The 27,763-nt window shown below is 47.0% G+C and overlaps 4 protein-coding genes across 6 annotated transcripts in view; 2 read left to right on the top strand and 2 right to left on the bottom strand.

Moving 5' to 3' along the window:
- The first annotated feature begins 1,925 nt into the window (after positions 1–1,925).
- LOC101784036 lies at positions 1,926–4,689 on the top strand. The gene is made up of 2 exons (XM_004966551.3): positions 1,926–2,032; positions 2,125–4,689. The coding sequence occupies exons 1-2, from the start codon at positions 1,955–1,957 to the stop codon at positions 4,432–4,434; spliced, it is 2,388 nt and encodes a 795-aa protein (XP_004966608.2). The 5' UTR covers positions 1,926–1,954; the 3' UTR covers positions 4,435–4,689.
- Positions 4,690–6,914: 2,225 nt separating this feature from the next.
- LOC101780270 (protein SRG1) lies at positions 6,915–8,681 on the bottom strand. The gene is made up of 3 exons (XM_012845439.2): positions 8,360–8,681; positions 7,653–8,255; positions 6,915–7,564 (listed from the first exon to the last, which is right to left on the bottom strand). Exons 1-3 carry the CDS (start codon positions 8,606–8,608, stop codon positions 7,280–7,282), a joined length of 1,137 nt encoding a protein of 378 aa, XP_012700893.1. The 5' UTR covers positions 8,609–8,681; the 3' UTR covers positions 6,915–7,279.
- Positions 8,682–11,718: 3,037 nt separating this feature from the next.
- LOC101779853 (protein DWARF AND LOW-TILLERING) lies at positions 11,719–14,743 on the top strand. The gene has a single exon (XM_004964344.2). The coding sequence runs from the start codon at positions 12,534–12,536 to the stop codon at positions 14,367–14,369; it is 1,836 nt and encodes a 611-aa protein (XP_004964401.1). The 5' UTR covers positions 11,719–12,533; the 3' UTR covers positions 14,370–14,743.
- LOC101779462 (nuclear speckle RNA-binding protein A) overlaps positions 14,678–27,763 on the bottom strand; it is a 13,854-nt gene continuing 768 nt past the window's right edge. The window contains exons 2-8 of one of the 3 annotated variants that reach the window (XR_001393191.2): positions 27,021–27,142; positions 26,716–26,947; positions 26,529–26,590; positions 26,365–26,446; positions 25,005–25,140; positions 24,229–24,351; positions 14,678–15,004 (exon numbers count right to left, since the gene is read on the bottom strand). Coding sequence is in view for 2 of the 3 variants with exons in the window: in XM_012845625.3 (XP_012701079.1) it covers positions 25,028–25,140; positions 26,365–26,446; positions 26,529–26,590; positions 26,716–26,947; positions 27,021–27,142 (611 nt within the window). In the remaining variant the exon portion in view is untranslated. Of the gene's footprint in view, positions 15,005–24,059; positions 24,352–24,501; positions 24,899–25,004; positions 25,141–26,364; positions 26,447–26,528; positions 26,591–26,715; positions 26,948–27,020; positions 27,143–27,763 lie in introns of those variants that run through there. The other 2 variants (XM_012845625.3, XM_004964343.4) reach the window with 2 other exon arrangements.

Here is a 27,763-nt window from a genome sequence, read left to right as displayed (position 1 = left end):
TGAAATTCACACAAATCCAATAGTGCTTGATCCAGCTCACTGGAATAGCTGCTCTGTTTTCTGATTCCTTTCCTTTCTCCTTTTTCTAAAACACGCCTCCTAGATTTGACATTTGAGGCACACGAAATCCGAGGACCAAAGGAATAAAGTAAAGCTCTAGGTTCTGAGAGTGTACTGCTGGTCAGTAGGTAAGAAGCGTGCGGCGATTTGACAAAAGGGGTGTTTTGATACGAGATGTTAAACTTTAACAGTGTCCTATCGAATGTTCCGATGCTAATTAGGAGAATTAAATATGAGCTAATTATAAAACTAATTACAGAACCATGTGCTAATTCGCGAGACAAATCTATTAAGCCTAATTAATCCATCATTAGCAAATGGTTACTGTAGCACCACATTGTCAAATCATGGACTAATTAGGCTTAATATATTCATCTCGCGAATTACACTCCATCTGTGCAATTAGTTTTGTAATTAGCCTATGTTTAATACTCCTAATTAGCATCAAACATCCGATGTGACGGGTGTTAAACTTTAGCAAAAGTAACCAAACGGATCTTTTACTGCTCTGTCTTTTTATTCCTTTCTCCTTTCTCTAAAACACGCCTCCTAGACTTAGGCCTGGTTTGGTTTCTCCTGCTTATTTTTAGCACCCATCACATCGAATGTTTAGATACTAATTAGAAGTATTAAACGAAGGTAGAAATTTAAAGTTACATATAGTTCAATATTACAGATAAGGAGATTAACTCGACTCTGAAACATCAAAAATGGAAATTAAGATACACCGCCCAATTCAGAGCTTCCACATGCTTGACGTTTCATGGCGATGTCCTCTTGGATTTTTTCCGGAACGTGATTGGCCGTAGCTCCTGATTCTGGAAAATTCTTCTATTCCTTTCATTCCACATGTTCCATGCTGTGATGGTCATGATCGCCGCCTTAGATCGCCTTTGTTTTATACTCAACGACTTCAGTTGGCCATTCCACCACGCTTGCAGTTCCTGGTCATCATCAGTTGGAGTAGCAACCTGTTCCCCCGTCCATCTGCTTACCAATAGCCAGACTTCTTTTGAATAACTGCATTGTAAACATAGATGAGCTGCAGTCTCGAATTTCTGATCACACAGTGGGCAAATGGTGTTACATTGCAAATTCCTAGCAAGCATCTTGTCAGCTGTCAATAATTGTTAAGTTTTGCATACTACAAAAATATGGTGTGATCAACATACTCTTTATTGGTTATTATTTTGGTGGAAGCACAAAACAATACATCTGTCCCAAATTACTCATATTGTGTTTGGTCTAAGTCGAATTTGTCTAATTTTGGTTAAGTTTATTGAAAGATATAATGGTATCTGTGGTACTAAAGTTGTTTCATTCAATCTAATCGCCATGAATGTATTTTGATAGATTATTTATATGGTAATTTAATTGGTCAACAATAGGCAAGTTTGATTAGGACAAACCCAAAATAAATGAATAGTACTTTGGACGGAGAGAGATATCATGACTCTGATAAAGACTACAATAGCTCCAGATCAGTGAATAACGAGCTAAACCAATTGATCCTATACGTAGTGGGGTGGGTTTTTGCACCGGAGCTAAGCAGGGTGTGGAGTGTGGACCAACCCAACAATAAAACTAGCTCAAGGGTGTAAATAAAACCGGAGTGCAAAATTAATTTTGGGGGATTTGTGCAATTTTGCCTTGCGCTTGATGAGTGCTGCCCGACACATGCACGAACCAAACAACGGCGTCTCCTGTGTGCCTGTGTGGATCATTTGACTAGAGGTCTGCAAAAGGGGATGGATGCCAAGGCGAATAGACAGCGCAAGCAAAAGCAAGCACATACATCCAGAGAAGCCTACGACCGAAAGCACACACTAGGGCAAAATGACAAATAAACGTGCGCATCATGTCACAGTACAGTCTCTCGGTACGTATATGGTAGATGCACGATGAAACATTTCCAGCGGGTGGCAAGAGGGGATTGCAGAGTGTCGTCAGTCGCCTGGATCTCTCCACCTTGGTAAGTCCTTAAATTTCTCTAGTCTGGGTAGGATTTTCTTCCGTTAAAGCTCCTTGTGCCTCTGTGCTAACGACTTGAAGTTCGGCAAGCAGCTGACCACCATGGACATGGACTACTGCCCGGTGGTTCCGGCTGCCGAAGTCAAGGCAACCTTCCACAAGAAGATTAGAGGGCAGATATGGAAAGTTAACTCGCTGCTGCTCATTGAAGCTGTCCTGGCAGGAGTCATGGTTGGAATAGGCGCCTTCGGCCAGCGCTACCGCCGCCACCCCTTCACCCGCTTAATCTTCCTCGGAGCCACCACGCTGTTCTTACCCATCATCTCCTCTGTCGTCTCCACCATCGGCAGCGAGCCTAATTTCGTCATTAATTTCTCACCAGAATTTCCATATCATCTGTCAGCGTTGGTTGCAACATGCGATGCAAGCAATCACTCGTTCGTTCTAGTAATGTGGGCATTCCTTGTTCAGATCGTCATGATCAATACTACTGTAATAGTCTCTGTTGACGAGAGGGAAGGCCAAAGCACAAGTCCGCCTTTGGAGCTGCTTGTCAATGGAGGCTGGACCATTTACCTTGGTGTCACCGCCTTCAAGGGTTTTCCCTGGATCTCCATTTGCCTGGGATCTGTCACACCTTTTGCTCTCCTCGGTACCAAAATAGTTGTCCAATGGTATGCCTCTAGAACTGCCCGGCGGTCCTTTTCACTCGGACGCAATCCTGGACTTGTTTTTGTTTACATGCAGCAACTACAAGCAGGAGAGGCGAGTCAAGATGCTGCTGAACCACCGGTATCTGTGGATGTACCACCACTCTTGGTTATGAGGGAAGACGAGAAAAAAGTGGAGGTGCAGCCTGGCGGGTATGCATTCAAGGATGATCATTCTGGGACAACGTTGGTCAGCAATATTGATCCTGTAACCCTTGACAGGATCTGGCAGTTGGATAGCGCCGCGCTTCCCATCTCAACACCACCAATAAAACATTTATGCCTGTCCTTTGCACTGTTCAAGTTGTTGCGGTGTCGATTTGCAAGGTACCATCTCACTAATGCTGGCTCTATGGGGACACTCAACTTTTTCCGGAGCTTGGTTCTGAAAGCCGATGAGCATGATACGGTATTTGGGGTGATTGCGGATGAGCTTTCTTTTGTTCATGATTATTATTATTCATCTCTCCCCATCTCCTATTCCAAGTATTGGCTACCCGTCTTGTTTATCTTCCTCTCGCTCTTGGATATAGGTTATTGCATCCTGTTTTTAGTGGCAAACACAAATCACCTAATTTTTTCCTCAAAGGATCCGCAAATTACCTGTTTCATATGGTGTACTGCTGAGGGACAAATGGTAGGTCCACCGATGGCAACGTTCATTGGAATGTTTTACTTCGACTTGGTGCCACTACTTTCGCTTCTTGTGTTAGCGGTGGCAGCTGAGGTCAGGGACATGTCATCTTACATTTGCTCTAACTGGACCAAAGTTTCCCTTATCTGCCGCTATGTAAACCGCGCCTCTTTGCAGCATTCAATTTGCATGCAGAGATGGGTTAGTCTTCTGTTACGATGCAGATGCAAGCTTATGAAGCACTGGGATGAAAAAATGAGCCAGTGCTCAGTACTGGTACTTCCACCAAGAACAAACCAACTACTTGTCAGGCGTCTCTTTCGTCTGCCAGACCGTGGGAGGAATGTCAAGATGCCAGCGGCCGTGAAGGTTTGCATCTTCAATGCACTGACAAGTGTCATCAACGGAAGCTGCTTATTAAGCAATGGTGTAGAATCTCTGCACAGAAGCCAAGTTGGTGATAACTTCATCTGGGCTTGCCATGGCAAAGGTGCATCTGATATCATACTTGTATGGCATATTGCCACATGCATCCTTGAAGTGAAGCAATATGATCAGGATTCCAATTCTGATCATAAGATCGCTGCCACTCACTTGTCACGGTACTGCGCATACCTAGTGAACTGGTGTCCGGAGCTTCTTCCCGACAACAAAGAGTGGAGCAAGAGCCTGTACGAGGCAGTCAAGAAGGATGTAAAGTGCGCGCTTGCTGAGCACCCTGCGTCAGGGTCGTCGACGCCGGAGGATGAGCATCGAAAGCTGGTCGAATTGCTGCAAGCCAACTCCAAGCATGAGCTGCTGAAGAATGGGGTGAAGCTTGGAATGCAGCTGGTGGACACATTCAACGATGAGGAGGCAATGTGGAAGCTGCTGGCCGACTTCTGGTCGGAGCTGATCCTGTACGTCGCGCCTTCGGACAACCTCGAAGGGCACAAGGAGGCCATTGCCAGGGGTGGCGAGCTGATAACGCTGCTATGGGCAATGCTCTTCCATGCCGGGATCGCCAGCAGGACAGGTGAGCACGACGGCGCTACTGCTACCTCCGGTAGCGCGGTTTAATATAATGGAGTCTTCATCTGTTTATTCAGGCACGCTTAATGTCTTACGTGGTTGGTTTTGTTGTATCGTGTCATCTCTGTTTGAGACTACTGATTCCTCCTTGTTTTGGATTCTTAAAATTTGTGGTGGGGTGTGTGCACTTTGTTTCTGTAGTATGTGTATGTAGTTCATTTAAGATTCCGCTTTTCTGAATGACGATGTTGCGACTGTATCTTCATAATCTGAGTCTCAGCTGTAATAACAAGTAATTTTTGATGTCCTGCCTTGTTTGTCAAGAAGACTTGAGATTCACATATTCAGGGCTGCAGGCATCTCTGTGTTTAGTGTTTGGTTCGTACTAAGATAACGTAAACGCAAGGTGGCGGAATGGGTGATTATCCTCTTTGTTTGGTTGCACTCTGGTAACGTAATCAGATTACGGTGTGAGTACTATATCTGATTATGGTGAGGGAGGAGGAGTAACAAGGTATTATTTAGATAAGGGATTCGATTACAGTGTCAATTGATTATAAACCTCCGCAACCAAACATAGGTAATGGGATTTATTAGCTTCAGTAATCAGATTATGTTACATTTGCACCAACCAAACACCACTGTATTTTAGATAAATCTCAAGCTACGCTCGCCGCCGGCTGCCGTACATCGCCGGTCAGTTCGGCTCAGTTACTGATTCAGACGGCAATCCAATCTCTCCATTAAAAGCAGGAAGCAGACTTGTTCATGGCGCGTTCACCAACCTCTCTCACTTGCGTGCTAATAGGTCGGCTCACTTAGGGACCCCACCACTCTGGCCCAGCTTAACTCGTGTTGGGCCTCCGCTTGCGTTTATCCTGCGGCCCATTGCCTTCAGTTGATGCAAACCAAACAATGCAGAACGTGCCTTATATTGGCAGCATTTACTTTCAATTTCCTCTAAAATCTCAGCTCAGAGTTTTGTTTTTCATTTGCACAACATAAGTTGGACCAAATGAATTTGTTGTCCAACATTGTTGAACAGATGCAAGTTTCACCTCATCTCATGTCCTAATGAGAGGCAGCTAGATAACACAAACACAAAAATATTGCAAGCCTCTGGAGCTACAAAACAGCCAGAGGCCAATCTTCTGTAAATAAAAAGGCATGATCATTGGGGTGAGCATGAAATTTTCACAAGAGAAAGGCACAAAAAAGTGAAGAGGTTCAGTGAACTAAGGACAAAAATTTATAGTTGAGCAGAAGTCATGCTAAATGTTATGCTCATGTTATCCTTGAATGACGCGCAAAGCTAAGAACTTTACAGCCATCCGTACCAGCATTTGAATTTGACAGTCAGAATTAGGGGTTTTCATTTTAATTTTGGGATTTTTAATGCACCCAGTTTTAACTCCATTTTTCTCTGTTTGGCTAAGTTGAACTTTTTTTCAGGAATCACAAACCAAAATAAATTAAATACTTCCTGATGTCGAATTCAAAAAGCCACCGATCAGTCCATCACATTTTCAGGATCAAAATAAAAAAAGTGGTGCTCGTAAAGAAAAGAGATCATACATTTGGCAAAGTGCCGAGTACAGCATACATTTAGTGAAGTAAAACACTCCCTCATCCCAAACTATAGTTCGCTTTGACATTTTTAAATGCATAATAAAATTTATGTATCTAAACATAACACATAACTAACACATAACTAGATGCACGGTAAAAACTATGTATAAAAAAAGCTAAAACGGATATATTATATATTTCATGATAAGGGATCTCTGCCATGGAACGGAAGTTTGGAGATGCTCCGGTCCAGGCACCGCGCCTGTTGAAATGGCTAACAAAGCCATGGCTGAGGTCTTTTCAGTTTCAGACTCAGTGGTGATTTGGTGACTGATCGAACATAGCATAGGATTAGCTGGATGCGGCTGCTCTCACCAGCTGCGGCGATGAAAAAGGCACTGCGCGTGCAGGTTCGAGCAAGAGGCGGTGGGAGAGCGGCAGCCACCGCGGACTGCAAATTGCGAACGCGGGCGGGAGATTGCGCAGGACGAGCAGGTAGAGCCGTAGAGGTATAATAAGGTAAGCAAGAAACAGCCAAGTTTCAGTGAAACCATCTGTCCTCTTTATTCACTAAATGATAATTATGATAAGGGTTGTTCCTGCAATAGTATTTGGAGAGATGGAGGTGTCAGAATATTTGAGAACTTTTTTCTCTAAAATAATGCTAGTGTGACTTGCCACCAAAATTCTAAAAATATGCTAGGGCCATTTGCCACCAAAAATCACCGATGTTGCTGGTCAATCGTGGGTTGCCAGTTTGCCACCGTCCATCCAAGGCTCAATAGCAATTAGTCATTTGCAGTTTCCTCTAAAATCTCAACTCTCATTACACCGATAATTTTGTTCCTGAAATAGTAGCTCAAGATGATTGACTGGGTGTAAAGTTTCATCTTGTCTCATGTCCTGATTGAAGACGGCAATGTAAAACATACACAAAGGGGACTGGAGAAGGACAGTGGCCAAGGTTCTGTCAACCAGCAGTTTTATAGTGAGTAACATTCACATCCGTTCATGCAAAAACGATGAAAAATGTGGTCCATTAGCATGAGCATTGGGTAAGGGCATACATTTTCACAAAAGAGGGTGAAGAGGTTCAGTGAATTGAGGACCAAATTTCAGTTGAGCAAAAGTCTGGTGCCAAGTGGTATTATTGCTCATGAGCAGTGTGTGAGAAATGCATCAAAATGTTGTCCTTCAATGATGCTAACCTGTACAATGGGGAAGCAGAGAAACCTACACATGCAGGCAGCCACCGATTCACTTCACAGAAGCTTGGCAACAAACAGATCGATGGATGAAACTTCCCTACACAGCGAATCGATCATCAGCCATCCTCGCTCCTTGCTCCAGAATCACGTTCAGCTGCTGAGATCTTCACCGTGTCCATGGCTCGTCCCCCTCTGGCGAACATCTCGAACAGCACCGCTAGGTAGTCCTTGGTCGTCGTCTTCCCGTACCGCCTCGGCCTCTTCTCGTCCACCAGCTCCGGCAGCGGCTCGATCACCTTCTCCGAGTCCAGCGTGTAGAACATCGCCAGCGACACCCGGTCGCGCTCCGCGTTCGTCACCGCCCTGTGCACCGGGCTCACGAAGAACCCATTGCTCATTATCTGCAAGATCGAATTCATCGCCCATCATCGATCGAGAAGAAAGATCGCTTGGCCGCACAAACCTAATCGTTGCAACGTGTAGAGAAACCTCTATGGCGTCGCCGACGTTGACGAGCAGCGCGTTGGGAACGATGGGCACGTCGTACCATACGCCGGCGCCGTCGTTCGGCTTCTGCACCTGGAGCCCGCTGACGGCGTCGTCGATGAGGACGACGGTGATCACCGATGCGTCGGAGTGGGGTTTCAGGCCGACGACGAGGTCCGGCCTGGGGCAGCGCGGGTAGTAGTTGAACCTGGCGTGCGTCATGGCGACGCCCTCGCCCATCATGCCGGCGAAGCGGCCCTCGTGCAGGTCCAGCACTCTGGCGAGGCCGGCGAGCACGACGACGGCGATGGCCCGGCACCTGGAGGTGTACTCGCGCAGGACGCCGGCGAACGCAGGAGGCTGCGCCGGCCAGAGGCTGCTGACCACACGGGACTCGGGCTCCACGAAGAGGTAGAGCCTGTCGCACCAGTCCAGGATCTGGTCCTCCGACAACACCATGTCGTTGCCGTACCCTTCGAACCTGAACTCCCTCCCGTTCACCAGGTTGGAGTACTTCTGCTTCTCTTCGAGCGGGAGGTTGAAAAAATCCCTCGTCACTTGCATCATCTGAGCGAGGAATCCTGGCTCCATCCCATGACCAACAGCCTGGACAGGGACCGATCCAAATTGAGCTTTAGTAGCTTTGTCGGATCGATCACCTCGTGATACACCAGAAAACAACAAGAGGAAGGGAGAGGCTTTATTATTACCAGGAAGAGGCCCCAGTTCTGCAGGGCGGACCGGAGCTTGGCGACCTCGTCGGCGCCGCCGCCGTCGTCAGCAGCAGTCAGCCGGCTGAGGTCAACGATGGGAATGGGCTCGGGCATGGTGGCGGCCGCAGCCGCGGCGGGACGATCTTGCTCGCGGACCACGTACCGGCTCGGTGGCTCCTGCACGCCGGTGGCCAGCTCCTGCACGATCGGCGGTATCTTCCATGGTTGGGCTTGGTCCTCGGCCATGGTTGCAGCTTTGCTTGTCAGTCGTCACTGTTGTCAGTCCTCAACCTACACTGGCTGTTTTTTTTTCTTAGCCGTGGACGGCACTTTTGTTGCAATTCTTTGAAGAAAGCGGTAGATTATTAGTTAGATGCAGACAACAGACATGAAATATTTGAGCAAAGTGGTTGGACGACTTTGATCCGTGTTGGTTGACATTTGTCGTATGTAACAGGTAGTACTTACTTAATGCATATGTGCTGGTGCACTACGACCATGTTTAATATGGTTAATAGGTGCTGTTCCACATAAGAAAAGAACATCTCATACTTATAAAGTATAATAATCTATGAAACATGCTTGGCCATCAATAATACATGCCTAATGGTAAGTATGGAAAATCCATGAACACAAAAAGTCTTCAGCTATGGACATTTTACCTTAAAAGGCTTTGAATTGGCAACACCCACTTTCAGTTTCTTCTAAGCTCTCAGCTCATAGTCTTATATGCACGGCATAAGTTTATTTTAGAGCAAATAGAATTGCAGCTCAAGGTGGTTTGACTGGGCGCGGACAGTTAGCAGAGTCTAATCTAATCTCATGCATGTGTCCTTATGGGAGCTAGCAAAGATAACAAAGATGCACAAATGATGCAAGGGTATATACGGAGTTTTACAAGGAGCCAGAGGCCAACTCCATACCCTTGCTGCCTTGCACCAATGGTTTTATTTGTAGCGAGGACCGTTCATGCATGAGTGGTAGCATGATTCATGAAAATTGTGGTTCATCAACATGGCCGTAAGTAAGAAAAGCATGAATGTTGAATGCATGCCATTTTCACGGCCAACTATAGGTAATAAAAAGTACGAAGAAGATTATATTGTATCATACCATTAACTCCATAATACCTTTCAAATCTTCCTAGCCGCTATCCTAAAGTAAATAGGCCAATACCAGTTTCAGAATTGGAAGAAGCAGTAGAAGGTTCACCATCAGAAAGGCATGGGACAACAAACTCTCTTAAATCGCAGATTTGGGAAGGAATATGTGAAGGGCATGATGTTCTGAAGCAAGGTTTGATTCAGAGAATTTACCTTGCTATTAAGTTGATATTTTTTATGATCTCTTGCGGAACCAAACATGGCCTGTACTATTTTCTCTAGATCGTCCAGCTTTTTGCTTATGGGGATCAGTACGTGATGTAAGTAATGCGTCCATAACGGCTATAGATTAGCATACACAATGTCACCTAAACTGAAATTAAAAGAAGAAACTGACTTGATGGTTCAGAATCAGCAGAAACATTAGGGGCTTAGGATGTTGAATAATTAGAGAAATATAGTATTAAATTCCAAACTAAATAAATTATGACAAGAACAAATAATCCTAACTTGCAATTCTCTAACATGATTAAATAGTTATTTTGCGAAACAATTTTCTCCTGTTAGTTGAACTAAATTTACCGGTGTGTATCAGCTGCGCACCTCACATAAACCAAAAATTGTTTAAAAAGAAAACAAAGAACGAGCTAGAGAGGTCAGGTTAGCATGCAGCCATGCAAAACTAGGGGAAGAGTTGCGTAGAATAATCTTTTTTTTAGAAACAGCACATCTCTTATTTCTTCTATCTTTATTAATCAATTGATCCACTCAAATTCAATGGCTCAGATTGATTTGACCTCACAGCTGATGGAAGATAAATTGAGTACCATAACAACAACTATGGTCACACCGTGCACGAAGCTTTGAGTTGACAACACCGGCCCACTTTCAGTTTCCTCTAAGCTCTCAGCTCATAGTCTTATGTATGCACGGCATAATAAGTTTGTCTTAGAGCAAATAGAATTGCAGCTCAAGGTGGTTGATTGCGTCCAGACCGCATAGCTTAATCTCATCTCATGTGTCCAGACCGCATAGTTTAATCTCATCTCAAATAAGAAGAGCAGGAATGCATGCCATTTTCACAATAAACTACGAGGTACTTTTCATTCCAAATTGTAGATCGTTTTGGCTTTTCTAGGTGCATAATTTTTGTTATGCACTTAGATATAATGTATGTCTAGATGCATAATAATATCTATGAACCTAGAAAAGTTAAAACGACCTACAATTTGAAACGGAGGGAGTAGTTATTATATCATGATGTATCATGCTTTTACTTTAATTAAGGATGACACCAACTAAATAGAGCTAAACTGCTACTGATGCCAATTAATTGGGATGGCCGTTGGCCCGTGGAGCAAGATGAACACAAAGAAACCACTGCAACGCCTGGCCGTTGGGGGCTCGGGGCTCTACGGATGGAAGCAGGTATAGCGCCGTAGCATAATGGAAATATTATAGACTGTAATTTGCAAGATTAGCAGGTTGCCTGTTAATTTCCTCCTGTTAGGTGAACTGAATTTACAGGGGAATGGTTTGTGTACGTGTATCAAGCTATTCAAGTATCAACCTCACCTCGTGTAAACAAACATACATAGAGAGCACTGTTGGCAATTGGTTTACTAATTACCAGACCGGCATCTCCTAAAAAAAAATTACCAGGCCGGGGCCACCACGTAATAATCCAACTGGCTTCCCTAAATGCCAACTCACTTGCTCATTTAAGCAACACGAGGGCATTGAAGAGAGGCGGCACGGGACACGCGTGCGTGCGCCCGTCCTGCACTGCACCGTCAGCAGGGACACGTAGGCAGAACCGTCCGCGTATCGCACAGCAAGCAACGGGCGGTCGCGTGGCGTGGCCCGCACGCGACCGGACGAACCCTGCCGAACCACGTGGGCCCATCGTGGGCCACGCGGGCTTCCACGTGGACGGCGTGCCGGGAGAGGAGAGCCCATCGAAACCATTCAGCCCAACGGTAACAAAGGGGCGAGCGAGGCGGTCACGTGCCGCGCACCTGACTACCACCCCACGGCCCGCAACGCATGGCGGCAACGGTCACATTGACCAAAGGCGAGGCAACCCCACGCAACGGTCACATCCCGGACCACCCCGCCCACGCCCCGCCAGCCGTCCGATCCGGATCTGACGGCCCCCGCGGGCGCCTCGTGATTCGCGCCACCCCACGCCTGCCAGAACGGCCGTCTCCGTCCCCTGGGCCGGGGGGCTTCTTCTCCCTTCCCCCCTTCCCTCGCACCAGAGGAGGAGAGAGCCAGTGAGAGGAGAGACTGGTGAGGGAGAGAGAGAGGCAGAGAGCCACCCACCACCACAGAACAGAGAGCGAGAGAGAGAGGAGTGCTCATGGTGAGGCAAGAGGAGGAGGAGGAGCAGTAGTCGTAGCAGTAGGATCCATTAGGGAATAGGAACACACTAACACAATCCCATTCATCCCCATCGCCACTGCATTGCATCCGATGTTGCGTTGTTAGATCATCATCTTGATTTCTCCCTCTGCTTTTTTTTCGGTTCTTTTTCCTTCGGGTAATGGAGGTGCTGCGGTTCGCCGCTCGCCGCTCGCTGGGCTTCGCCGCCGTGCGGGCTCTGCAGAGGATGAGCCGCCGCCCCGGCATGCTCTCCGTCGCCCGATCTTTCTAGATGTTTTAGGCCATTCGTTCTTACAATACATTCTTTGATTCTTTTGTACTTATCCCCATTCTTTCCTGCATATACAGCATAACACATACACATAGCCACCTCATAGAGACGTTAAATTCTTTCTTTTTCCTCCTTTTTACCCAAAGGAAACTGACCAAATTCTTTCCCAGACTTAGATCCTCTGTTTTTAGAGTTCTCCTCTTTCTCTTGTACATCGATCGATCACCAGATCCTCTAGCAGTAGCCAGATAGCAGCAGAGAGAGACAGAGAGGGGAGAAGGAGAGCAGAGCGAGGAGTGAATCAACAGAGAGGAAGAGGAGGAGGAAGAAGAAGAAGACTAAGAGGAAGCCGCAGAGGAGGAGAGGAGTAGGTCTCTTCTTTTGCCGCATCGCATCCGGCCGCGTCTCCGGGATGTTGGCTGGTTGCTCCTTCTCGTCGTCGAGGCATCAGATGAGCACCGCGCAGCGATTCGACATCCTCCCCTACGGCTTCTCCAAGCGGAGCAACCGCGGCGACGGCGGCGGCGGCGGCGCTCCGCGCGTCGCGGCAGGCGACGCCAGGACCGGCGGCGCCGCCACCTGCTCCTTCCGCGCGCACCCGGCGCCGCCGGTCACCCAGGCGGTGTCCTGGGGCGCCAAACCGGAGCCGGGCGGCAATGGCGCCGGCGGCGTCTGGGAGAGGAGCAGAGCCGTCAAGCGGGCCCATGAGGAGTATGGCGGCCCCGTCGTCCGCGCCAAGCGGACCAGAATGGGCGGCGACGGGGATGAGGTATGGTTCCATCAACCCATTGCAGGGACAGTGCAAGCAGCTGGCGGCGGCGAAGGAGAAGAGCCAGAGGAAGAGAAGGCCTTCCTGGTGCCGAGCGCCGCGGCGTTCCCCCACGCGGGGACGTCGTTGGCTGCGGCCAAGGAGGAGGAGTTCAGCAAGTCGCCGTCAAACTCGCCGGCCTCGTCGGGCGGCACGGACGGCGGCTCCTCGGCGGTTCCGCCGCCCGAGCTGCACGCGAGGAACGGCGTGCCGGCACCGGAGGAGGCCGGGCGAGAGGCGATGGAGCTCGTGGTCGCGCTCACCGCGTGCGCCGACTCCCTCGCCGCCCGCAACCACAACGCCGCCAGCTACTACCTGGCGCGGCTCGGCGAGATGGCCTCGCCGGCGGGGCCCACGCCGATGCACCGCGTGGCCGCCTACTTCGCCGAGGCGCTCGCGCTCCGCGTGGTGCGCACGTGGCCACACCTGTTCGACGTCACCCCGCCGCGCGAGCTCACCGACGGCGCCGCTGGCGACGACGACGCCACGGCGCTGCGGATACTCAACGCCGTCACCCCGATCCCGCGGTTCCTCCACTTCACCCTCAACGAGAGGATGCTCCGCGCGTTCGACGGCCACGACCGCGTCCACGTCATCGACTTCGACATCAAGCAGGGGCTCCAGTGGCCAGGCCTGCTCCAGAGCCTCGCCATGCGCGCGGTCCCCCCAGCGCACGTGCGCATCACTGGCGTCGGCGAGTCGAGGCAGGAGCTGCAGGAGACTGGCGCGCGGCTGGGCCGCGTGGCCGCCACCCTCGGGCTCGCCTTCGAGTTCCACGCCGTCGTGGACCGGCTCGAGGACGTCCGCCTGTGGATGCTCCACGTCAAGCGCGGCGAGTGCGTCGCCGTGAACTGCGTCCTCGCCGCGCACCGCCTGCTCCGCGACGACACCGGCGCCGCACTCGCCGACTTCCTCGGGCTCGCGCGCAGCACGGGCGCCGCCATCCTCCTCCTGGGCGAGCACGAGGACGCCCTCAACTCCGGCCGGTGGGAGGCGCGGTTCGCGCGCGCGCTGCGGTACTACGCCGCGGCGTTCGACGCCGTGGACGCGGCCGGGCTGTCGGACGCGAGCCCCGCGAGGCTCAAGGCGGAGGAGATGTTCGCGCGGGAGATCCGCAACGCGGTGGCGTTCGAGGCCGCGGACCGCTTCGAGCGGCACGAGAGCTTCGCCGGGTGGCAGCAGCGTATGGAGGAAGGCGGGTTCCAGAACGCCGGCATCGGCGACCGGGAGGCGATGCAGGGGCGCATGATCGCGAGGATGTTCGCGCCTGGTAACTACAGCGTGCAGGCCCAGGGCGACGGCGAGGGGCTCACGCTCCGGTGGCTGGACCAGCCAATGTACACCGTGTCCGCATGGACGCCGATGGGCGACGGCGGCGGAGGAGGAAGCACGGTGTCTGCGTCCGTCTCCACCACAGCATCCCATTCTCAGCAAAGCTGAATGGGGGAAGAGAAGGTTAAGTGAAGAAGAAAGAACAGGGTTTTTCAGTGGTTCTTTTGCTGTTAGTGATCATTCGTTAGTTCATTATACAGTCTGACAATTCTTTTATACATCCAGAAGAGCAACAAAAAAACAAAGGAGAAACAAAGATTTGTACTTTTGTTTTATAGTTTGATAGGATGAAAGATTCAATTGTTAGTAGTTGTAATTCTTTATTCTTTTAGCTGCTGAGACCCCTGCAAAATTAGCTGCATGTTATGTAGAAGCAAAGGAGTTGTAGATGTTGGCAGGGTAGCTCACAGCGTATATGGATGTCTCCAGTTACAATACACCATATTATTACATGCAATTCTTTCGCCATATTTGTTTAGATATTTGCAACTTGTAATCTCTGTTCCGAGTCAGAAGGAAATGGAATCAAATACTATGGTTTTCATCTGGATTTTTGTTGTTGTCAGAAAAAAGAGGTGTAAATTGCTCCTGCTCAACTGCTCTTGGTAGATGGTATTCTGATGCAGCATGTTTTCAGTTGACTGGAACGCCTTAGGATCTGAGTCCTGAATTGTGCTGTCCCTTCCTTCCATTAACTTGATCTCACTGTTAGAAAGTGAGATTGCAGTCACCATTGTCCGGGGCTGAAAGTGCGAAGAAAATGAAACTATAAGAATTGTCATCACATTTCTTCATATCTGTGTGACTTGTCATATTTGTTCAGAATTAGAATGAAACGGAATCAAGCGAAGTTTCATCATTCACGATGGTTGGTGTAATATAAATATGAAATCCTGCTTTGAAGCATTATGTCGATCCTCTTCTTTCCAGGTATCCTTGTAGAACCGTTCGAAATCTTGTTTCCAGGTACACCCCTTCTTTTGCGAGAGGACGAATTATATTTATGTTTGCACAATTACTAACTGAATTTTGTACTTCTTACTCGAAACAGAGCAAAAGAAGAAGAAGAGAGCTGACATGAACTTTGAGATCAGTAGGCTGTATGTATTGAGATCAACAAACATACGCATTGTTCTTTTGCCTTCTGATTCCTTAATAACCATGCCAGAGCTTATTGCCTTAGCTGTTCTTTCCTAACTCCTCAAATATTAAGACGTGCATAGCACGTTTTTCATTAAGAAGAGAGATAGATTACAAAGTTCGAGTTCAAAACAAGAGCAAACGAAACAAGACGAAGCTAAAAGAACAAAAGCAGGAAAAGCTCCTAAAACAATCTGATCCCTAACAGAGAGGCTAAACCAACGAATCCAGCACGCGCCCACAATCTTGCTTCTTCCATGATCACCGATGCCAGAGCTACAGGCTGCAGGGTAGAACGCTCGTGGACTCTTCTATTCCTTTCGCACCAAATTGGCCAAGCGACCAACCAAACAATGGAGTCGAAACCTTTGCGGCACACCTTTGCGACTTGTTTTCGGGTGTCCATCCACCATTTGGCGATCGGCTGCTTAGCCTGGGTGGCCAGCCCATCCAGCTGAAAGCACCTCAGAATACGGAACCAAGTTTCCCGGCTCAACACGCATCCAGTTAATAGGTGGTCTAAGGTTTCGATCTCCTGAGCACATAGCGCGCAGTCATCTCTGTCATGCAGGCCATGGCGGCGTAGTCGGTTGGAGGTCCAGCACCGACCATGAAGTACCAACCACCCAAAAAATCTACATTTCCATGAGACTTGCACTTTCCATAATTGTCGGGCTCCGAACATCAACGTGCAGCCCAGGAAGAGAGCACGGTAGGCGGATGCAGAAGAGTACTCGCCTAAACTCGACCATTTCCAAATAAATATGTCTTGTTCTTGGTTGAGCAACCATCCACGTAGCCAATCCCAAATCCGAAGGAACTGTAGTACGACCTGAACCGTACGGGCATGAGTGATGTCCCATACCCAACGTCTACCTAGGAGACCATCGCGCACTGTCCTGGAGTTCCTCGTGCGCACCGACACGGCCTCCCAAAGGTTTGGCGCAAGTGTCCTTATGGAGCACCCTCCAATCCAGTTGTCCATCCAAAAGAGGGCGCGTTCTCCGTTGCCTACCTCCACTAAGACAGAAGCATCAAAGAAAGCTTTGGCGGATGCTGCGTGCGAGAATTTGCAGCCCGACCAAGTTTTTGTCGTGTCAGTGCGGGCAAGCCACAACCATCTTAACCTAGTGTCGTTCCCATGATTTGAAGATTTGGGATGCTCAGCCCTCCAAAGTTAGTGGGGCAAGAAACGTTTACCCAGGCGATCGCACATTTGCCACCAGAGCGACCTCTCTACCACACCATAAGAATCCCCGGATCAAAGTTTCAATGGCTCTAGTGGCCCAAGGTGGGACCAAGATTGCCATGGACATATGGACATGGATGGCAGCTAAGGTGGACTTTGCAAGAATTAGGCGGCCACTCCTGTTCAGCAATCTCCCCTTCCAACGTGGGAGGCGCCTAGCGACCTTGTCGACCAAGGGTTGCATCGCCGCTTTAGGGAGCTTATAGATTGAAAGCGGTACACCTAAGTATGTGCAGGGGAAGTTGGCGATCTGGCAGCCTAGGGTGTCCCTAATCAAAGCAATATGGTCCTCAGAGCAACGAATAGGGAAAACTTGACTCTTAGTATAGTTAGCGGCTTCACCTATTGCTTTCTCAAAAAGGGAGAGGATCTCTCGGATGATGATAAGATCTTGGGCGACCAGGGAGAAGAAAGCGACCACATCATCAGCGTGCAAAGAAGCATGGAATCTTATTGGGTCTCAAACAAGAGGCTGAAACAGCTCTTTATCGTCAGCTACTTTGATCAAAGTGTGAAAGCATTCCATGACCAGGACGAAGAGCATCGGTGAAAGGGGGTCCCCTTGTCGCAGGCCGCGACCATGATAAATCCTCCTCCCCACGACCCTGTTGAGGAGGATTTTGGTGCTTGACATGGCAAGGATAGTCGAGATCCAGTTGGTCCATGTACATGGGCACCCAACCTCAGATAAGAGCTCTAGAAGGAATATCCAATTAATAGAGTCGAAAGCCTTAGCGAGGTCAATCTTAAACATTATTCTTGGAAGTTTTTTTACGGCTAGCGCTTTAGCCGTCCCAAGCACATATCTGAAGTTATCATGTATTAGGCAACCTTTGATGAAAGCGCTCTGGTTAGGTGAGATGAGCTCATGTAGGTGGGGCGCGAAGCGGTTAGCAAGGGCTTTGGAGGAAATTTTCCCGAAACTATGGATTAGTCTGATGGGTCGGTAATCCCCTAAAGAGGTTGGGTCCATCTTCTTAGGGATCAAAGTTAGTAATGCATCATTCAGATGATGGAAGCTCCGACAATCCATCAAGGATAGAGCATCGAAAGCCCTGATGATATCCCCATTTATGATCGACGAGGACGACTTGTAGAAGCGGGCCATGAACCCATCAGGATCGGGCGCTTTATCTAGGGGGAGGTCTCTAATGACCTCCCAGATTTCTGCCTCCGTGAAGGGGCGACCAAGGTCCCAGAGATCCAGCTGCGGGAGGCCCAAAGCCTGGAAGTCTAGGGCACAAGAACGGCAATGGCCAGTCCCTAGGATCGCGTCGAAGTAGTCGAAAGCAGCTGCAGCCTTATCCTCCTCATGAGTCAGAATAGCCCCACGACCTCTAACGATGTGATGTGGTTCTTGCACCTTCGATGGTTTGCATAGAGGTGGAAGAATTTAGTGTTAGCGTCACCCTCATGCAACCATCTCATGCTTGATTTCTGGCGAGCAATAGTACGCTCGAGCGAAGTGAGGCCGAAGAATCTGATTTTGAGAAAACACCGAAGGGATTGTTCTACCGGGGATAGCAACCTCGAGTCTTGTGCAACTTCCAGTCTGAAGATCACTTCCTTAGTGACCTGAATCTGGGTACGGATGTTACCCACAGCTTTAGCGCTCCATCTTTTGAGCTCTTTGGCCGTTTGGCGGAGAAGGTGGTCAATGGTTGTGAGTGGGTCCATGTCCGGTCGCGGACTATTCCAAACAGACCCGACCGTGCTCAAGAACCCGTCAAACTGCGACCAGAATGCCTTGAAGTGAAAGCGCCTTTTAGGTTGGAAGCCATCATCAAACTGAAGGAGTAGGGGGGCATGATCTGAGCACCTCGTCGCGAGTGCCTTTAAGGAGCATCTAGGAAAAGGTTGCTCCCAGTTGGTGGAGACGAACATCCTATCAATGCGCTCCAGGGTAGGGTGTGTGGGCTCATTGCTCCAAGTGAAGAGGCGACCATGCAAGTAGAGCTCAAGGAGCTCTAAGTGATTAAGAAAACGCCTAAAGCGGCCCATCATGCATCTGGACTTCATTATTTTTATCAGCGGCCTGGTAGGTTATGTTAAAGTCACCGTAGAGCACCCAAGGGCCGGACAGTGTTCCACGTAGGGAGCGCAGCTCCTGTAGGAAAGCGACCTTGTCACTGTCATCCTGCGGCCCATAGATGGTAGTAAGCCACCAGTGTTGCGTTGAGTCATTGCAACAGTTCAAACAGTTGTCTCAGCTGTTCTATCATAACTCCTACAGTACAGAATCAAGGTGAAGGCGATTCAATCATTTGTTTCGGCTGTTCTTTCCAACTCCTGGACCGGATGCACAAAATTACCTATACAATAGCTTTCATAGATATGGAGTCATAAATGGGCCGGTGATACATGTACAAAGTGACTCATCTCACATCAACCTTTTTTCAAGACGCGCATAGCACATTTTATATTAAGAAGAAAGAGTTACAACGCTGCAACTTCAGGAGAAACGCGATGCAACTTCAGGAGAAACCCCAAAGCGCAGAGTTACGAGAACTACCAGTTGCAACTAGGAATAGAAACACAACAAAGGAAGCCACACCACCACCACCACACTAAACACGACCTAAGACGACTGAAACCTACAGAAGATAAGGACACCATGAATACACGCACATCACTTATTACCTAACAACCCGGAACAAAACTATTGGAAAAAAATTTGGACAAAAAGTTTTGAAGAAAATTTATGAAAGATATGCTCCACAAATAAAGAACATTTGAAATAAAAGTTTGTGAGCAATATTTGTCACAAAGATTCATGAAAAAAATTGAGAAAATTTTTCAGAAAAAAAGAGGGAAAAAATCGGCCTGAAGCTGCTGGTGGCAACGGGAGAGCTCGCCTCGGGCCCGCGCCGGCGCTCCTGGCGGCGAGGGAGTCTGTCGCCGTCGGCCGCGGCGGCGGGGGAGCTCACCTCGGGGGAGGGGGGGCACACGCCACGGGCCCGCGCCAGCGCTCCGGGTGACGGAGCTCACCGGGGGTGCCCGCGCGCCGCTGCTCCCGGCGGGTGGCTGGAGCTCTCCGCGGCCCGCGCACCACCGCTCTCAGCGCGGTGCTGGAGCTCGCCTCCAGTCGGGCACCGCCGAGCAGGCTTCCGTCTGGGAAAAAATTGGGTGGGGACGGTTCGCATACTTAATTCCGTGCGGCCTGTCCCCGAATGCCCAACGCGTCGCCACCAGGAGGCAATCCACGATCCGCAAACTCGAGCTCTCATTTCAACAGCAAAGGCTCGCAGCTTGGGCTTGGCTCCCTCCAATGCCTGCAGCTCAGAGCGGAATTTGATTAGGCTCCATAGTAACGTCAGGAGCCCAAACATCAGGAGCCCTTCTCGCCCCATGCGCTTTGCCATTGCATCCTCCGTCATCCACCGCTGCATCCCTTGCGTGCTGCCGATGCTGCCGCCGCCGCATCCTTTGTCCTCCGCCGCCACATCCCTTCCGTGCCGCCGACGCTGCCGCCGCCGCATCCTAGATCGTGGCAAGGAAGGACAGCCGCCATAGAAATCTTCGACAAGCATCGCAGCCGTAGCAGCCATCATGGGAGAAGGAGGCTAGGAGGATAGCAGTCTGCACTCCACCGGAAGAGAAGTATCCCCACATGTCGCAACTGCAATGGCGGTAGGAAGCCAGACAACGTTCTCGACTCGTCGCCTATGGTGTCGTCTGTGCCTGCCCTAGCACACAACGTAATGCAGCCAACGCAGGTACATATTTTTTTCATGTTCTTTGATCATCATGAGTTTTCACGTGTGTGTTTGACCGTGTAACATGACCACCACCTTCACTAATTTGTACCATATATATGCTAGATTGCACAAGACTACTCCGGCAATGACATCAGAGTTTGTTGCATGATACCTGAACAAATAGCAGATGAAGCACAAGATAAGGTAACTAAATTACAAATAATGTATTTCACTGAGAGCATAATATTTCGTATTGTGGTAAGTCACATTAATTCTCGACTTAATGTACAACAAATGGCTGATGAAGTTGTGCAACCTATGATCGTTCCTAAAGTTTGAATGGCTTTCAATTCAGAGGATAAAGCTTATGAGATGTACAACACCTACGCTGGTAAGATTGGGTTTAGTATTAGAAGCGACGAGGAGATAGGACTCTACGTCAAAATATTTGGTTTGCAGTAACGAAGGTCATCGAGAAACTGAGTCATCAAGGAACACTACAAGGATGGATTGCGATGCTCGTGTTCAGTTTAGTATCAGTAAAGAGGGGATTTGGACAGTGCAAAAGGTTATTCTTGATCACAACAATTACCTTGCTAGTCCAAATAAAAAGGAGAAGCTAAGGTCCCAACGAAGTGTTCAAGAAATGGACAGGAAGCTAATTGGGTAGATGAGGGAATCCGAGATGAAGCCAGCCTAGGTTTTTGAGTTTATGAAAGGAGTTTTATGGAGGAGCCGACAAAGTGCCATTCTCACGGATGGATTGCAACAATGAGATTGGCCATGATCGCAAGAAGTACTTAGAATCCAATGACGCAAAAACACTACTGGAATGGAATACTTGAAGTGTAAGCAGCCATACAATGAGATTGGTAAGATTGGGTTTAGTATTAGAAACAATGATGGATTGCAACAATGAGATTGGTAAGATTGGGTTTAGTATTAGAAAGAGCCATACAAAGTGACGAGGAGATAGGACTCTATGTCAGAAATATTTGGTTTGCAGTAACGAAGGTCATCGAGAAACTGAGTCATCAAGGAACACTACAAGGACGGATTGCGATGCTCGTGTTCAGTTTAGTATCAGTAAAGAGGGGATTTGGATAGTGCAAAAGGTTGTTCTTGATCACAACCATTACCTTGCTAGTCCAAATAAAAGGGAGAAGCTGAGGTCCCAACAAAGTGTTCAAGAAGCGAACACGAAGCTAATTGGGCAGATGAGGGAATCCGGGATGAAGCCAGCCCTGGTTTTTGAGTTTATGAAGGAGTTTTATGGAGGAGCCGACAAAGTGTCATTCTCACGGATGGATTGCAACAATGAGATTGGCCATGAGCGCAAGAAGCACTTAGAATCTAATGACGCAGAAACACTACTGGAATACTTGAAGTGTAAGTAGATAGAGGATCCAACATTTTTTTATGCCATGCAAATAGACAAGAAAGATGGTCAGATAGCTAATTTCTTTTGGGCAGATGGCCAATCTATCATGGATTACGCATGCTTTGGTGATGCTTTGTCATTTGACACCATGTTTCAGACTAATAAGTTTGAAATGCCTTTTGCTCCATTCCTCGGAACCAACCATCACAAGCAGACTATCATTTTTGGGGTTGCATTGTTGTTTAACCAGACTATACCATCATTTATTTGGCTCTTTGAAACCTTTCTAACAGCAATGTCAGGCAAACATCCTAGCACAATCTTCATTGATCAAGACGCGGCCATGACAGGAGCAATTGCTTATGTATTTCCAAACACAAGTCATCGCCTCTGTTTATGGTATATTTACCTTAATGCTGCTAAACATCTCGGCCATGTAATTCAAAAGCATCCTGACAAGTTTCTACCTGATTTTAAGAGATGTGTCTATGAAGACAGATCGGAGTTTTACTTCAAAAAGAAGTGGGATGAATTATTGCGTGAGTACAACCTTGAGGACAATAAATGGATGGCAAACCTATATGATTTGAGGGCAAAATGGGCTGTTGTATATCGTGACTCATTTACAGCTGATATGAACTCGACCTAAAGGAGCGAACGTATGAATAATGTATTCAAGAAAAGATTTCATAGAAAACTGGATCTTTCGGAACTCCTTGAAGAATGTGAGAAGGTTTCCAATAGTCTTCGTAATTCTCTAAGAAAGCTGGAAGAACAATCCAATGAGGCTCCTCTTGTTTCAGCTGACTTTGCAACAGATACATTTAAAGGTACAATATCGTTTAGAGTTCATGAGGTAGTAAAAGATGCAAAGAGTAAACGAGGGACCATCTCCCTTGAAAAGAATACAGGTAAGAAGAAGAAAAGTGCTAAAAAGAAAGGTATTTATTGTACCAATTCTAGCATTATTTTTTTATTTTATGCTTGTATTATTAACTTTATGTGTTTGACTAAAGGAGAAGAATCAAAGAATGTAGCGGAAAATAGTTATAAAGGTGTTGGTCCAAAAAAATTTATTGTAAGACTTTTAACTTCGACTGCATTTATTTTTCATATTATTTGAGGAACATTTTCATATTCTATGACATGACCTAAATGACGGTAGTATTTACAATACCACACTTGGCAACTAATGCCTATAGGAAAACTTGGACTGTGGCTGCTCCGTTGGTCGAAGACATTAGCTAACGCCACAATGCCACACTTCAATATACACGGGAATTCTTCTGTCATGAGCGTTCCATACAGAGGATACACAAGTCTCTTACTTGGAGTTGATCAAGCTGCCACACTACAGCTACCTGCTAGAAAATTGAATTTTGATGGACCGACAAATAAAGAAAATATGTAACTTTGTTGTGTTACAGCAGAAATTTATTTTCACTGATGCTTATTTTTCATCTAAGCTGTATCAGTTGGGACATATGAACTTATCTATATTGTTTTAGAAGAGCCAACCATTTATGGGACCATATAATCTATATCATTTGCCATTTATTAATTTTTGTCATGAACCATATATTGGTACATTTTAAGTGAACCTATAACCTCCTGAGGGGTTCATTGATTAGCCATTGCTTTATTTTTCACTAGTCCCAGATCCTGCAAAACAAGCATCTTTCATCTTGATTCAAGAAGTGAACAGCTTATCCCATTCATGTTGGGAAGTGTAAATATGAACATTTTAATTATTCATGTTGTTCTTGCAAAAGAGACATTTGCACGACAGAACCATAACGGCGGCACAATTCAGAACATGATACAATCATATAGATGCACGATTCTGAGCTGCAGGCATTGGAGGGAGCCGAGCTCGAGCTGCGAGTCTTTGCTGTTGAAATGAGAGTCTGATTACCTCCTGGTGTCGACGCGTCGGGCATCCGGGGACGGGCCGCACGGAATCGAGTACGCGGACCGTTCCCACCCAATTATTATCCTCGTCGGAGAGAGAGGGGTGAGGAGAGAGTGGATCTCGGAGGAAGAAAGAGAGTGAAAAAAGGAAGAGAAAAAACGGAAGAGGTAAAGAGATAAGGCAGCAGCCTGTGGGGCCTGCGCAGCACATGGGGAAAAAAATCGACCGCCGGGGAAGGAACCTACGGCCACCCGCAAATTCAGCATTGCGTGCCAGGTTCTTTGAGACGAGACACACGGCCGTTGGCTGCCTCGAGTTTGGGGTGTTCACTGGCATCCAGGTGGAGCAAGCACAGGTCAGAACGCAGTTGGTGCTCTAGTCTGTATCACTTGTGTTTCCATGTGTTTGATTCAGACCGTTCTGCCTCTACCTGATACTGTGTTTTATTTCTTCGATTCTGGCTGTGTTGCCTCTGGTTATTATTATTGTATCGAACAGTGATCACTTGTGTTAGCAATGCTAATACTCCCTCAGTGTGGATGGATACGTAGAAAAACTATGCATTAAAAAAACCAAAACAACCGGACCTGCATTGGGATTGAGGGAGCACAATACAACTCGTCCATCAGGCCAAATTATTTGGCATACAGGGACAGCATCAGCACAAGTCGTTCTCCACAAACGCCACCGAGAACAAGATGCTGCCTACACTGCATTGACAGCAACAGAACACGAGCACAACATTTCATCAGGCTTAACCGACAAGGAAGCAGTTAAAAGGACATTGATTTGGAGAAAAAACTGATATTTTCCACAAGATCATGTGGATATGCAACACTCGGGGTGTTACCCATGCCAGATGAGACAGTAAACTAAATGCATGGTCATATAAATCGAAAATAAATACAGACTACGAAGCCTTTATGCGAGATGGAGAAATATGCAAGCTCTCTAATGTACCAGCCAGGTCAATATTCGTCAACTCCACCGATTAAATGGCAAAACTGCCTGAAGATACAAATCAGCACATTACAAACGGCTTCAGCGATAGGCATCACGTCTACGGGATCGCGCAAAACATTCTGACCTATCACGTTCAGCTAGTTTACTCAGTCTAGAAAACATCTAGCAAGACCAGGGTCGCAAAGCTGGAACCGCTGAAGGCACAAGCTAACGATCCTATTACTATGGGGGTAATATCTCTGAAACGACGATCAAACTAACAACATCCCTCATGGGTATTCAATGCGATCAGGCCTACAAAACAGCGACAGAAGCAATCGATTAACACTATCACGCCACAAAAGCTTGGACTTTGGGTCATTTCAGAAGAACATTTCAAATGAGCAGACTCGTAAATCACCTGGCAATTTGAACGCCATAAACTTATCGCCTACCACGAGGTCCACCAGGTCCTGAATTCCCCCTTGGACCCGTAAAACGAGCAAACTGCAGACGCAGGTTGGATGAATTGCGATCATGCTCATCAAACTTATAGCCTGCAAAATCAACCGTGGAGCTGTGACTTTCATCGTTTCAAACGCTGCGTCTATATATTTCATTATAGATGGAAAATGAATTAAAAGACAGCCCGCAACACATTCTTGCAGGACACAACAGCAAACTCTGAATTATTAATATTACTAGAAATGTTAGAAAGGAATGCCTCGAGAAATCTGGACATTGGCCCCTTTCACACAGCCTAAGTGCTGTCCATGAGCCATCTCTAGAATAAGATAGGGTCGCAAACATCATGAAGTGGAAGGTCACCACCCTCATAGTCACATCACCGCGTAATATACATAGCACTAAACTCGTGGTCACACAAAGAACAAATTACTACTTAGCTGGTTATGGTATCGGTGTGCTGAGGGTGTCCCCATTATTCTGCTGTCGTGTCTTTCAAAACATGCACAGGACAATATAAAGTTGGGAAGCATTATCAAATGAAATTCATTCCATCAAGTGGGATAAGCGCCAATGATGACTGACCATGTGGTGGAATATTTTATATAATTTTAGCATGGACTATAAAGGCCATATTTACACAACTTGATTTGGAAAGGTTTGGTTGCCCATTACTCCAAAACCAAAGTAAAGTATATATATTTTACTTGAAATAATGTGTTCCACAGACAAAATGATTGTTTTGGATTTTGGTCGAAGGCTCAATACTACCATCCCCTCGAAGCAAAAGGTAGCACTCAGGGGAGAAAAAGAGATATCAAAAGAAGGACTTAGCTACTCGTCCATTCTCTTTTGCTTGTCATTTGGACATCCATTGATAGCCACAATACACACATATGAACATTAGCTTTCAAACCATATGCTAGAAAATATTTAATCTCATGAAAATACATGTGAGAATGAATCTTTGCCAGTATCCTTTCCATGTAAAAGAAAATCTAAAGTTCTAAACATTGATATGTAAGGTAGTGGTAAAGGTTTCTAAAGGTCCACGCGTGCTTTCTAGGATGACCAGTAAAAGAGGAGGTTTCAGTTCAGAACTATACAGACAAAACTTGAGGTATTATGGCAAATGGATGCAGATAAGACCAATACCTGAACACAGTTGTCATGGCTTTCAACATAGAAGAATAAAGAAAATCCGTATATGACTTAATGCAACCAAAAGTAATTTAGAAGTAAATCTAACAAATGACTTAGTGTCAACTGAACATAGTTTTGTAAGTATCTGTATATGTCAAGTTCATCAGTTTCACCTTGCAAAGCATCCATGGCAATAGCAGCTTGAGTAGCTTCAGCAAAATCAACAAAACAGAGGACAATAGGGTCACCACCAGGCTGCCAATAGCAACGTAGTCATAAGGATGAATGAAATCAAACAAGAGGCAAAGGCTTGAAAGAAATCAAATAGTTCACTTACATGTTTCGGTTCTTTGTTTACAAGCCTAACTTCACGGAAGCCAACAAACGGTCGGAAGATATCTAGGGGAAAAGTGAAGGACCAATAACCAAACGAAGCAGGTGTATCATACTTGATCTCACCTGCAGTCCATGCAATATATGTGTAGGGAAAGAGAGTGGCAGAAAAGATATAGATTTAAGGATACGTGAAACTTCTCGACGTGTACAGCCAGTAGGTATGCCTTCAATGTATAAGGTGTTTGAGGCATCAGGTGGAAGGGGTGGCTCTGGCATTCCACCACCATAACCACCAATATTTCTGCTATCCATACCCCTAGCAGCCATCATTGAACGCTCATCAACAGGGTAGCCAGCATTGCCTCCAACAGCAGGCCTAATAGGTTCTCCAGCAGGTCCAGCACCATAGGATTGAATTTGCTAAAAAGTTAGCAAAAGTGTTAGCTGACTGTGCGTTTGAAATATGATTATGCAACAACACAACAACTGATACCCCAGTACGCAGAAAACGTTCGTAGGACGCATTAAGAGCCTCGGTATCTCTAGCAGCACGATACCCTGCCCTTTCTTCATCACGAGGATAATAGCCGGTCATGTCAGGTGCACCAGGTCCATCTATGGAACGAAAAAATAGTATTAAATATTGAGTTCAAGCCATATTGTTCCCTAGATTTTTGTGGAACAATTCAATGCAGCTCAGAAAATAATGATAGTGCTGTCTCAAGCTATTCAAGTTGCAGCAGAGTCTAAACTACTTCACCCTCTATTTGTAAATATCTAATCCCTTTCATTGTAAATGCCATATTTTCAAGATAGAAAAAAAATGCTAGCCCAAGTTTCCCTTTTAAACCGTGCGGTCAGAGGGAGTAGCTTCTTTTTTGGTAACATGAAAAACAGACCCCCCATCATAAACATTAGCTGTGGAGGTACTTAAGCCCACGTGAATAACAAGTTTTGTGAATACAGCACTATGGTTTTAGTCTCTAGATACCTTCACCTTCCTGTTGCAGTTGGGTTTTGGCCTACGCATAACGAATCAATCAAAATTTTCCATAAAGTTTGCTCTCACAACTTGCACCAGACCTTTCAACAACTAAACTACAGATATGAATCTATCTGTGGGTTTTAGCAGTGGGTTTTAGGTGTCACCCTAAATCGGAAAGAAACACATGAAACCCAGCAATATGCTAGTAGCAGTCTGTTGCGGCAAAGTCTGAAGTCTGCTTCCGTCTCATA

Source organism: Setaria italica, chromosome IV (assembly GCF_000263155.2).
Source record: "Setaria italica strain Yugu1 chromosome IV, Setaria_italica_v2.0, whole genome shotgun sequence".
Classification (NCBI taxonomy): domain Eukaryota; kingdom Viridiplantae; phylum Streptophyta; class Magnoliopsida; order Poales; family Poaceae; genus Setaria; species Setaria italica.
The sequence above is the reverse complement of the archived record's forward strand: the minus strand, read 5'-3'. Positions and strand labels throughout refer to the sequence as shown.